The 13,190-nt window shown below is 46.8% G+C and overlaps 1 protein-coding gene across 2 annotated transcripts in view; it reads left to right on the forward strand.

The window, feature by feature from the left end:
• The window catches only part of nckap5l (NCK-associated protein 5-like), a 48,254-nt gene extending 35,638 nt beyond the window's left edge, over positions 1-12,616 (forward strand). For both annotated transcript variants that reach the window (XM_061058162.1, XM_061058163.1), the window contains exons 8-13: positions 636-3,493; positions 6,140-6,257; positions 6,456-6,528; positions 8,706-8,984; positions 9,938-10,089; positions 11,377-12,616. In XM_061058162.1, coding sequence (XP_060914145.1) covers positions 636-3,493; positions 6,140-6,257; positions 6,456-6,528; positions 8,706-8,984; positions 9,938-10,089; positions 11,377-11,637 — 3,741 coding nt within the window. In that variant the 3' untranslated portion in view covers positions 11,638-12,616. The remainder of the gene's footprint in view (positions 1-635; positions 3,494-6,139; positions 6,258-6,455; positions 6,529-8,705; positions 8,985-9,937; positions 10,090-11,376) is intronic.
• The last annotated feature ends 574 nt before the right edge of the window (positions 12,617-13,190 follow it).

A 13,190-nucleotide genomic window follows, 5' to 3' on the forward strand; every position in this document is an offset into this window, starting at 1 on the left:
AATGTCTTGAGTAGGGATGTAAAACAAGGGACTGAATCTGCAAGTCTGATCTCCTCTGGCAAGATGTCATGTGAGCACCAGAGTCCGATGTTACATCAAGAAGCAATCTAATTACATGTTCGATGACGACTTTATTCATCATGGAAATCTGAACATTTCTAGTATTTATTCACATTAAGGTTGACCAAATAAAGTCGATGAATTTTTTACCACCATAGAGAAGGTCGGTGATCTCACATCAGTGCAGAAAGGATGTAAATAACTTAATCCAAACCATAATCTTTACTAAACCTAATCAATAAGTAGCAGAGGTCGTCTGCCAAACTGTTCAATAGTTGTCTCATGTTCAGGCACTGAAACTACTTTGATTGAACAAAAACATTTATGGTTTGTGCAGAAATATAAAGTCCTTGTTGTTGTGTTTTGGACTTTGTTGGGACAAAGGCTGAAAGAGGATTGTGTGTTTAAAGGGAGCTCTGACATTTGCTCTTTATTAAACTATTGTGCTATAAAAAGCGAGTCTACTGTTCCCGCACTTCCTGTACGCACACACTCTAAAAGGTCTTTATGATCTGAATTGTTTGGCTCTTAGAAATGACTTGTTTACTGACTGGAGATCTATTTGTGTCCAAAAGGGAAACGGCTACCGCACACAGCACGCCTCTCCGGGCCCTCGCGGCCCCGCGGCCTCCATGGAGGCCCTGTCCCCCTTTTTCAAGAAGAAAGCACACATCCTGGAGGTCCTCCGCAAGATGGAGGAGACGGACCCTCTAAAGTTCCACCCGTCCACCACGAGCCTGTCGTTCTGCGACTACAGCCAGGTGCTCATGTCCACTGAGGCCGTTCTGGCCGCCGCAGAGCCCCTCCCCCTGCAGACGCACCACACGCACTGCCACTGCTCGCGCACGGACACCGAAGCACACCAACATGTCAACGGCGACGGCGGGGCGGTGAAGTGCGAGGGCGGGAACACCTGCTGTTTACACTGCAAGAGGAGTCCAGAGAGTCCCCCGAAGACATGCAACCAAGTCTGTAGTCCTCCTAAAGCAAACTCCGCCCCCCAGGGTCGCGTCGCCCCCGCGGCTGCTACAAGCGAATGTCACAGTAAGAGCAGAACGGTGGAGGCCGCTCCCTCGTCTAAACAATGCACCAAGAATGAAGCCCACCAGCAACCAGCAGGCGCCGCCGCCGCCGCCGCCCATCCCTCCGCCGCCCATCCCTCCGTCACCCATCCCTCCGTCCCCTCGGATCAGATCCCGGAGCGGATGGAGGAGCAGGAGGACCCTGAGAGTTTTCTAAACGCCTCCGTAGAGCTCACTGGTTTCACTCCTGTGAAGGACAGCGAGCAGATCTCCCACTGTGACGCAGAAGCGAGCGACGGCGTTCAGAACGGCGTGGCCTCCTCGCTCGACGACCCCTCGGCCATCCCCGAGAAAGACGTCCCCGATCATCAGGAGGCTCCGTCCGGGAGAGCGGGCGCCTCCGTCAGCCCCAGCCCGTCCTGCCTCAGCGACGTCAAAGCCGCCGCCATCAACTCGCCGTCCAAGCTGCTCAAGTTCCTGAAGATCCCCTCGATCGGCGAGAAGTCTCAGGCCGCGACCTCCGCCGCCGTCCACCTGAGCCCCCAGCTCACGCGCAGCTCCCGGATCCCCTGTCGCACCAACAACTACGAGGTGTACCACTCGCCCGTCCCCACGCGCCGAGCCACGACCACGGAGAGGTGCAGGCAGCCCCCTCCCCCGCCCTGCAGGTCTGAGTCTTACCCCGCCACGCACTCGGCCCCGACCTCCCCGCCGCAGCCCGAAGACGTCTGCGCCCAACCCGTCAAAGACACAAGCTACAGCAGCGTCTCGGCGTCTAAAGCCGGCTCAAAGATGGCGGCCCCCTCCTCCTCCTCCTCCCCCCCCAAAGTCTCTCAGAGGATTCCTCATTATGAAAACGTCTGTAACATATCCAGAGAGGAGGAGCCGGCGCCGAGCCTCGAGAAGAGGACCACGCTTCCCTCCCAAGCGAAGGCGAACTGCGGCGGCGGCGGCGAGAGGAAGCTTGTGAAATCGCTGCCGGAGAGCGTCCTCATCCCAAGTCCCCAGAGGAAGCAGTCGTCCTCGACCGCGTCCGATTCCACGTCGGACGACGAGGAGGACTCGGACAGCCCGGTGTGGGTGAACCACAACAGCCTGCCCAGCTCGTCCGCCCTCGGCAAGGCTCAGAGCCGAGCCAGCTACTCCCAACCGCGAGAGAGACAAGAGGCCGACGTCGCCGCGCAGAGCTCCGAGGTCGTCCAGCCGCAAGCTCCGCCTCCACCTCCAGTCAGGAGGAGCGACTCCTCCTCCATCCCCAAGAGGCCGACGTCCGGCGCAGGGAGGTCCCAGGCCGACTCCAGTCACCACGCGTTTAAAGACAGACTGGCGGCGCTGGGGAAACTGAGGAGCTCCGAGGATTTGCAGGTCGGTCTCAGGCCGGTGGAGAACGTGAACGAGGGCTCGTACGCGGAGGAGAGGAGTAAGATAGCGGAGAGGCCGATGGAGGAGCAGAGACATTCAAAGTACGCAGACTCTCTGGACAGCAAACCGAAAGTTGCCAGCGTTGGTTTGAAGTACCCTCAGATGTACGAGCAGGCGGCGAAGTCTCAGCCGAAACAAGAGCTGTGCGTGACAAAGATGGAAGCGTCCAAGAGTAAAATCGGTCTGCCGTCGCCGAACGCGGACGCTCCGCAGGTGCTGCGCAACAACATCAAATGTCCCGGTTCTCTCAATCTGGCCTACAACCTCAAAGCGGGTCCTCACAGTAGCAACAGCCCCAACAAAATCCCCCCGAAGTCGCCGTCCAAGCCGTGCCAGCCGACGTCCGTCCACAGGGCGGGGAAGCCGACGGAGGCTCCGCGGTACTCGTCCAAATCCGAAGAGCGGACGAAGATCAGCGGGAAAGGGAAGAAGAATCCGATGTACGGAGACAGCCTGCCGCCGCCTCCTCCCAGACCTCCGTCCGAGGCGGAGAAGCCGCCCCCGCAGCCGGCGCCGAGCCCGCAGTCGGCCATCGAGCAGAAGGTGATGAAGGGCATCGAGGAGAACATGCTGAAGCTGCAGGAGCAGGACCGCGGCGTGCAGAGCGGCGAGGTGAAGCAGAAGGCCTCCAACGGCATCGCGAGCTGGTTCGGGCTGAAGAAGAGCAAGCTGCCCGCGCTGAGCCGCAAGGCGGACGCCGGCAAGTCGAAGGACGAGAAGAAGGAGTGGAAGATCAACATCCCGTCGGTGGGCAGGGACTCGGTGAAGATGGCCACCCGGTGCAAAGAGGGCGTGGAGGGTCTGAACATCTCCACGCTGATGGAGAAGGCGGAGGGGCTGAGGAGGGCCCTGGAGGAGGAGCGGGCGTACGTGGAGAGGTCGGGCAGAGGTCACTCCTGCGAGGTGGTGATGGACCCGTCTCAGGGGCAGCTGGCCGTCATGTACAGAGGAGCGCGCTCCGACAACTTCATGCAGCAGCTGCTGAACAGGTGAGCACTCAGCGGGGATAAGTGCAGCTAGAATATCAAAGACATTTCACATTTTAAATATAGAATAAACTCTGCCTACTTTCTTTTTGCATGCATAAGAGAAAACTGTCTTTGACTCGCCTGTGCAAAAACAAGGGGACATATTTAAACCATTAAACACACTGAAAATGAAAAGAGTGGGGACACTTCACTTCACTGCACTCAACTTGAATGTAAGACAAGGCAAGTTTATTTATACAGCACAGTTCAACAACAAGGTAATTCAGTGTGCTTCACACAAGACATCAAAAAGCATCATGACAGAGGAAAGAGAAGAAACATTACAATAGAAAATGTAAAAATCACTGAAATTATTAAATCTGAAAATATGTTCAAAAAAATAATTCAAATGAAATTAATTGAAGTAAAAATATAAAAACAGTTAAAAGTTACAGTGCAGAGTTAGAGTTTAAAATCGTGTTAAAATTGTTGAATTAAAGGCAGCTGGTGTTTGAGTTTTATTTGACTCTCTTGTAGGTCGTCAGCGTATCGGTGAAAAGTCCACAGTACAGATATATAAACCATATGTTTTACATGATTCATTAAATATGTTCATTATACACACAGTCGCATGCCAAAACCCTTAAAAACACAATAGAGCAGTTTGAAAACTTCACTTTGCAATCCAACATCAACATGTCCAACTTTAACCTCTCCTCATAATTTGTACTTCACTCTGACATTTTTTTAAACTGGTATCTTAATAAAGTTCCTGCTGCTTTGTTCAGTGTGATCTCCAGTCCCCTCGTATCTCTCTGAGCCGAACGTCTCCAAACGGCAGAGCACATAATGAATGTGAGTGTAGATTAGCCTGTGACTCACAACCTGAAGAATGTCTTTAGATTAAAAAAAACTCTGCAAGTCATCCGTTCACTCTGCCATTGTTCTCACTTTTTAAGCCTTTTTGTCCGAGGATGTCTTCTTCTTCTAGTTACAAGACGTGCAGCTTCACACATTGAGGCGACGATGACACAGATGTAGAATTTATAAGAGCGAGAGTAAAATATTTTTTAATTCAGTTACTTTTATGAAAATAGCAAAAGTCTGAGTTAATTTGTTTTTTAAAGTTGAGATCCAGTCTGCAGCCGTTAGAGGGGACAGAAGGAAAGATCAGAAGAAACACTTTTAGCTCAAACATGTCCGAGATGTCTTTGACAGAAACTTTGACACAAGCAGAGACATTTTTTAATTGAAAAAAGGGATTTTAGAAGATGAGTCATGTGGTCATATCTCCATGTTTTCGTCGGGTCTCTTGCAGCTGCTTTTTGATTACCTTGAATTTATCCGAGCAGCTTGTTTTGAGAGCCCTGAGAACAGACCGCTGCAGTAATCTAATCTTCTGGAAAGACGTGCCTGCAGACGTCTGCCAAGGTCTTACTTTGACATGACTTCACCGAGTCAAGCAAAGGATAAAAGCAGAAGAAGTTGTTGATTTCATGTGCAGTCCAGGATAACACCCAGATTTCTTCTTAGCTATTAGACAGACAGACAGACTTAAAGCAGATCTTTTAAACTTTCACCATGACTCATGTCAGTCTGTTGAGCAGCGTTGTGAGATGTGAATCTGAATAACCTCCTTATTTATCTGATACTCGCGTCAGTAAAGTCCCTAAATTCAGCCTCTGCCTGAAACGCTTAATTTCAGCTACTGTCTCTTTAAAGCCCCGCCTCCCCATGTGCCAGCTTTCCTCTGATTGGCCGACTCTGTTTGCAATCGCAGGGGAACATTTCTTTTTTTTTTATAAGATTTATTTTTGGGCTTTTTGTGCCTTTTATTAGAGCGATAGGACAATAGATAGATTTGGAAATCAGGGAGAGAGAGAGAGGGGAACAGGCTGGATTCAAACCCGGACCACCCACTTGGAGGACTACAGCCTCCACACATGGGGTGCGCCCACAAACCACTGCGCCACGAGCGCCCCAAGTCATAGGGAAACTCGTAGTGAGCTTCTGTGTGGGCGTGACCCTGAAAGAGCTGCCGGGGTGGGGGCGTGTCCTACAACTCTGTTGTCCCTTTTCTCTCTCTCTCTCTCTCTCTCTCTCTCGCCCCCCTTTTTGTAAACTGAGCATGCTTCATAATAACATAAAGCGTGCATGTGTTGTATTACGACGTTACGTACAAGAGGTAATCATGCTTTTAGGCACGGTTAGTCCTGGTCAGTGTGACCGCAGGCCGTGCCGGCCACCGTGGGATTGGCGCAGCGGGGGGGGGGGGGGGGGGGGGGGGGGGGGGGCAATCGTGCTTGAGTACGGCACGGTACGGATGGCCAGTGTGACCGCGCCCTTAAGTATGGTTTCACACGAGGGAGTACGCTAGACCCTAAAGGCCGGTTCATTAGATCAGTGTGAACACAAACGTACCGTACTCGGGTACCATGCCCGCAGTCCGCTTGAAGAGGTGGTCTCGGGTACGATTTATGTGTACTTGAGTCTGCGGGAGATGTGAACGCAACCGTGCTCAAATGAGGAAGTGGACTGCTATATGACGTAATCCTAAACGCTGTATCCGTGCAGCACGGGCCCCTGCAGTAGATCTGGTTCAACGTGACGGCTGAAACTTTCTTTCTTTCTTTCTGTGCTTTAATGAAAATGTGTTTGAAATCACAGAGTGGACGGGAAGGAGATGATCAGCGTCCCGCAGCGCCGGCTGTCGTTCGACTGTAAGACCTCCAAACCGATGTTCAGTCAGCAGAGCGACGTCATCAGTCGGGACGACATGGAGAAGGTACGCCTGGTTATTTCTTTTCATTGAGACGCACACTGACACTGATTGAAACAAGCTTCAGGCCTCCCCCGGTTTCATTCTTTATAGTCTCGGCTTTAAAAACCTGAACTTGGCTCATCATTTGTGAGAGTAGTTTCTGAAGACTCTCAATTCACTCACTGCTCCGTCTCTCGGCTGCTTTGTTGTTGTCTCACGCAGGGATCAGACAGAATCGGCAAGATCACGTCAGATGAAAACCTCGCCGAGTCGGTTCACTCTCAACACTTTGCAGGTAAGACGAGTCGGCCAGGTTTGGAAATCTCACGCTGAGTCTTTAAGGTTTGTGAGAGTGACGACCTGAGGAGTAGAAGTCTGGGAATAGATGAATTAATGAATGTATGAAGGATTCTTCAATGTGAGTGAGATGTCAGTCAGAGACACAAAAGTGATGTAGCATTGAAGAATAAGTCGATAAGAGTGATGGAGCGAGAATAAAAGTAAATCAGGAGTCAACTCTGCGTTAAAGTCGATCCCATCACAAATCTGCCCTGACAAAAAGTACATTTCTTATTTCTGCAGGTTTGTAACATCAAAACCTGAAACAAGTTACCTCCCCAGTCCCCAAACCAAAAAGGCAAAGCGTATCTTTAAACAAGGATTTATTTTATAACACAAATTCAAACAAAAGACGATCTCTAAACCTAACGTTTTAACAAAACCAAAAACAGGAGAAAAAGCAGTAAACTGCTTCTCAAACAAAAGACTTACTCAACAAAAAAACACAATTTTCAGAACTAACAAACTACGAAGGAACAAGGCTTTAACAACAATATAGACACGTTTGGAGGCCGAGGGATAACCATCTGCTGCTGTCAGTTTTACATCACGCCGCTCTTGCTGAGGATCCCAAACAGACAAATATTTCACTCTGACTTCATCCAGAGTTTCTCTCTTTTCTGCAGCAAGTCTGAGTGAGCTGATGTGAGAACGCAGCGAGATATTATCAGGAGAATTCTCCTCGAGCCAATAGAAGGGGGGGGGGGGGGGTGACGGTTATATATTGACTCGACTATTGCAATAGCATCCTTTTCGGCACATCATCCAAAGTCCTTAAAGTCCCTGTAAACCAAAAAATATATATGTTTTTTTAGTTTTTTATACAAAAGAAGAATGTATTATTATTATTATTATTATTAACCTACCTTTATTCTTGTTATCTTTATGATTTGTGTGTATGTAATGTTGCAATGTCTGTTGGTCTGTCCTTACTGTGCTGTTCTTTCTGTTTTTTAACTATTGTACAGTGTCTTTGAGTTTATAAAAGCGCTTATAAATAAATTGTATTATTATTATTATTATTATTGTTATTATTGTATCCTGTGACTGGAAGTTATTTTCCTCTCCTCTTGATGACAAAGCTGTTCTCTCACCTGCAGTATGATGCTGTTTGTTTCTGCAAACTCAACACCCCATTAATTACAAATAAATCACAAGATAATCTTTCTTTGTTTTGAAGTTCATGCTGCGACGTTACTCACACAGAGACTTCATTCTGTCTCATTCTGTCAGGAAGAGACCGAGTTTACTTTGCAGACTTTGGAGGGGTTGAATCTCGCTTAGCTTTTCGTTCTTAAACACACACAGTTTTAACGATGCAGCACAAAGGAAGTCTTGGCGAGGAGTGGGCCGGCTGCGTCATCAGAATGGATGAAAAGTTGGCCGTCGCTTCAGAGCCGTTATGTGAAGTCATCAGACCATGGCGATTGGGCTCAAAGATTACTTAGCAGTGAAACAATTTAAATACAAAACATGCAACAAAATATTTAAATTTGATTCCTTGTAACAGATAAACTTCTCAATACATGAACTATTTATAATCTATGAACGGGTTTCTAGCCGTGGCTAATTTGCAATATTGGTCCTGAGCTCGGCTTTCGGGATGAGAACAGAATCATGTCTGAAGCATTTTTCTCTTTATGATGTTTGTGTTCATTCTCAGCTCCTTTTTTAAGTATCAGTTTTAATCAGAGTATTTCTTTCTGCTCTGTGAATCTGCAACAATCCACGAGGATTCCACTGAAACGTGTAATTAGCATACGTGTGTAAAAAACACATTGTATTAGCATATCAAAGGTAAACAAATGAGGCCACGCCCCCGAGGAGAATCAGCGCGGAGGCTGCAGTCAGAGATAAAAATTAACAGTTTAGAATTAATGAGTTTACACTTCTCGGCTCCTTTGTACCGTCTTTTTCTTTATTCATTAATCTTTAATTATGTGAGCATCTCTTTCTCTCGAGTATGATGAGGAGCGAGAAAGACGCAGAATGCAGATTATTGTCATTACAGAGCGACCTGCTATCGTTCCTTTAATCTGATATTCTTCTCAGTAAAAGTGATTTGCTCTCATTGTACTTTTCAGTTTTTGTGTTTCCTCGTCTCTCAATCCGTCCTCTCTTCTTCCTCTGCAGGTTCCGGTGCGTCCACGTACACCCTGGACAGCGGCATCGGTACGTTCCCCCTCCCCGACTGCAGCAGCGGCGCGGCGGGACGCGGCCTGTCCAAGTCGAGGGCCGGCGCGGACCACCACTCCTCGGGGTCCCCGGGGAGGGCCGGGAGACGGGCTCGCACCCTGGAGCGAGACCTGACGTCGCAGGAGGAGTGCTACACGCCGCACAAACAGCTCATTCCCACAATCCAGTACGGCTCGGTGATGGAGGGGAGGAGCTCCGTCGGCGTCATCCGTGAAGGTGAATACAAACTTTGAATACTTTCTACAGCTCAACTCTGTCTTTAAAGAGGACATATCATCCCCCTTCCTCCACCTTTTCAAACAGTCCCCCTGTGGTCTAAATGAAACATCTGTGCTTTGGTCAAAATATAACATGAATCAAGCACCAGAGGAGGTTTGTGACCCTGTATAAACCAGCTCTCTCAGAACGCTCCGTTTTGGTGTGTGTGTCTCTTTAAATGCAACGAGCCCCGCCCCCTGAGTTTTCCCTGTAGACATCACTCCTCTGTAACGAGACCTGTAAAAAAGTTTTGCTCTAGGCTGGGGGTGGAGTCCATGAGTGGAGATACCAGGGGAGGGGAGGGGATTTTTTTTTTTACCAGAATCCCACTGTGACATCACAAGGAGAGCACATTTGAAACAGAGCATTTTTCTCTGTGTTGTAAGACTTATGCAGACTACAAACAAAGGACTGGATGGGTTTATTTCACATTTTGTGGGTCAGTAGACTCTCAGGTTACCCAGATAAATGTTCAAAAACACTGTACAAGTGGATTTTTCACAATATGTCCCCTTTAATAAAACATTAAACACAGTGCTTTTGTAAAGTTTAGGTGCTGGTATGTTTTCTACCACATCCTCACATATCCTTCAAAAAAATCAAACATCTACCTAATACTTGAACTAAAGGAAAGGTCAGAGGATCAACATGTCTCTGGGTTTCTTCCTTTAGGGGAAAAATGTCTGCGCCTAATCTCGTTCAATTAATCTGAAGGTGTTGGAGATCTCTGAGTGTAGACTAAAGGGAGGTGGAGGGTGAGTGTAGGACAGTCCTAATCTCCTCTTAGAAACATTTTATATTCTCATTAAATATGTTTGACCTTCCTCACGTTGAAGTTTTGAATTGAAGTTGTAAGACTTTTTGCTCTTTGATGAAAACCTTTTTTTTTTTTTTTTTTAAATCGTCTGCAGACAAAGAAGCTCACGGAGCCAACATGTTCTCCCCGCGCTCCAAGACCTGGACCTTCCCCAACCTGAAGACTCCTGCAGGCCCTGCAGAGGTTTACCTGGCAGTGGAGGAGGAGGAGGAGGAACCCGTGTCCTTTGGATCACCCTTCAGAGGGGTGAGCGTCACAGCTACTTTCAACACTTATCTAATGCTAATGAAGCTACAAAGGGTGACTTCAGATAGATCGTCTCCAACATGACAAACAAACTGTGTAAACACATTAAGGAAGTCACAAAAACCGAAAAAGTCAGCCCCTTTTTTTATTTATTTCTCTGTTAGCAATTGAAATGATCCTAAGTTCTTTGTTTTTCTCCACTTTATTTCAAAATCAAACTACATCGGTGACAGGGCTGGAAATCTACTTTCTCTCCTCCCTGACACTGTGACTGATGGATTCAAAAATATACCAGTCACTCATTTTTCTTTCCTGCCACTTAATTTTAACCGGCAGTATAATGTAACGGCGCATATTATCTAATCAAATCAAGGCTTACAGTATTCTAGTAACAGGTTTTTTAATGAAGGGAGATGTTTCAACTCTTAAAGAAAATACTGACGTGCTCTTTGTCTCGCTAAAACGTTTATTTTAGTTTATTATTTTAGAGTTTCCATTGCAGCCACGTCCTCGAAGGCGAACTCATTCAGCCGAAGTAGCTGCAAAATGAACCTCAACTGAGAGGCTAGATCATCAATTTGATGTTTTTAGAATCACTCTGTTACGTTGCTTTTATTTACCAGACGCAGTGACGGGTAAGGTGAGCAAATTAATCCATCACTGCAAAGAAAAAGGGATGCTAATTTCCAACTCTGGATGGTCACCGTATGTTTGTGCCTGATTCTAAATGTTTAAGTAGCCCATAACATCAAACGTCTGCCTCGAAGGGATGATGATCTGTACCGTACAGAACCATCTGTGTTTAGACCGAGAAGGACAAAAGACAAAGTTTGAGCTGTTGTCCATAAAAGAAACTAAGAGCATCAACAACAGAGTAACTGAAATGTCATGATGACAGTATGATAAACTTTATAGTCAAAGTGGTTCTAATGATCAGAACTCTATCTGGGTTGTTTTCTCTGCGTCTTATTTGATTTTTTTCCGTCTTCTCTTATTGAACGCCGCGGTGCAGTAGCATGACAGAAGGCTAATCTGGGTCACGAGCAGACTTCAGACTTTGCAGCAGGCAGTAAAGCAGAGATACATTTTTAAATGTGCACTCACATCTTACATAATGAAAAACACAGAAGCACATTCTGCCTCAGAAATTATTCATCAGCTGAAGATTAAAGATTCATTTAGAGACTTTCTGCAGCCCACTTTAGTTTTTTTTTCTCTTGCACCTCGAGGCGTTATGTAAGACCAATCACAAATGTCAAATGTTTTTTTTTTTTTGCTTCCTTTCAGGGCATGAAGGCCGGCGGCCCGTCCTCCAGCCGGGTGGTCGACCCGGGCAGCCTGCCCGTCCCGACCCAGTCCGGGATAAGCCGCAGGGGGAAGATTCGCACTCCCAGCGTCCCAGAAATGAGCCGCGAGGCCGGGTTGGAGCTGCTCAGGGAGCGACCTGAGGAAGCCATCTCCCCGAGTCGCCCTCAGGTCCTGGAGACCCCCGAGTCCCTCAGCGACTCTCTGTACGACAGTCTGTCGTCCTGCGGCAGCCAAGGGTGAGCCGGCCAAGGACGGGGAGGGGAGGGGAGGGGGGAGGAGACAATAAGAGCCAGCACCGCTCTCCACACGCCTCCCGGTTGGTTAAACTTTGATGCTGCTGACCAGCCGCCACATTTTGAGGGAAAGAAGAAGAAACTGTGCCCCCTTTGATATCCGCAGGAATATTGTGGCAATGAAGCCGTTTTTTTTTTCTTTGTTGCAACTGGAAGGATGGATCGATAAGACTTCTCCTCAGGATTTACAAATAAACATGAAGCCAAAAGCCACCAAAATGAAACAGGTCGTTCACCTTTTTTCACAATCAGACTCGACTGTGGACACGTTCTCTTTGACTCATGTGTACAGGACTACAAAAACCGCATGGCTAAGCTAATGATTAGCACAAAAAAAAGGGTCACTCCTGGTAGATGTTCAGCGACCTGTCTTCTGTTTCTCTGACGGATTCTTTTTGTTCTGCGCTGACGTTCTGTACTGTATCGATGCGTTCATCATCATCGTCATCATTTCCACACATAATGTATTTAAAACGAAAACATGAAGCTCCTTTAAAAAAAAAAAAAATGAATGTCCATGTCTGTGATTCTTTGTTGCTGAAGTCATGCATCACCATTTTAAAAATGTACAAACGATTTTATTGCTCATGTTGATATCGTTTCCAAGACCGATGAAGGTTGTCAGAAAATGTCTGTTTTTTTTAAATCATAAAACATTTAAAGGTAATATATACCAGCAATAATAACATAGAGAAGAGAAATGGCTACACTATTCAATGAAAATGTATTTCTATTATTTATTTATTTGAATGTTGCATCGTTTTTGTTTTTGTAATCTTTCTGTGAATCCTGCGGCGTCCTCGCTTCCTAGATTTGGTTCATATCTGGTGTTTCATCATCTCTGTTGCTGTTCGTTCCCTAGCCGATAGAGGTCCTATGTACCTACTGCCGTTTTTTCAACTTTCTAATTAAAATGTTTTCATTTAGTTCCTCGTGAGAAGATGTTGGGTTTTTTTTTTGTTTCTGGGCCTGGCAGCACCAGGAGGGAGCAGACCTTCAGTATGTGGAGAGGTGACAACTTGTGGCAGAAAATGTCAGAACTTTTTTAAATGCATTCATGTTTTAAAGCTCACAATTTTTTTTTATGATTGATGGTATGGGAAAGTATGCAAGCTTTAAAAATTACAGACCTTTAGTCATATTTTGGAACCAAAGATGCCACCAGCGAGAGAGGGAGAGGGAGCTCACTGTCAAGTCATTTTGGCGTCTCGCAGAGATGCAAAAGCTGTGTTGATGTCTCTTAAAAATAGACGGAAAGCAGAGAAGGCAACACGTACACACTGGCAACGTTTCAGTACTGAAACATTCCCGGTTCATTTGTGCAATTTAGACAGTGCCGGAGTTTGCCTGCAATACTTGGTAATTAAAAACAAGAAATTACCCGATATTTGCTGTCTAGGAGTTGCATTTTTGTTGCCATGGTATCGAAACAGGCAACGATATTATCGTCTGAGTTCTACGAATATTGAAGTTTAAATTCTGGTATTTTGACAACCCGAG

This window comes from Labrus mixtus, chromosome 15, assembly GCF_963584025.1.
Source record: "Labrus mixtus chromosome 15, fLabMix1.1, whole genome shotgun sequence".
NCBI classification, from domain to species: Eukaryota; Metazoa; Chordata; class Actinopteri; order Labriformes; family Labridae; genus Labrus; species Labrus mixtus.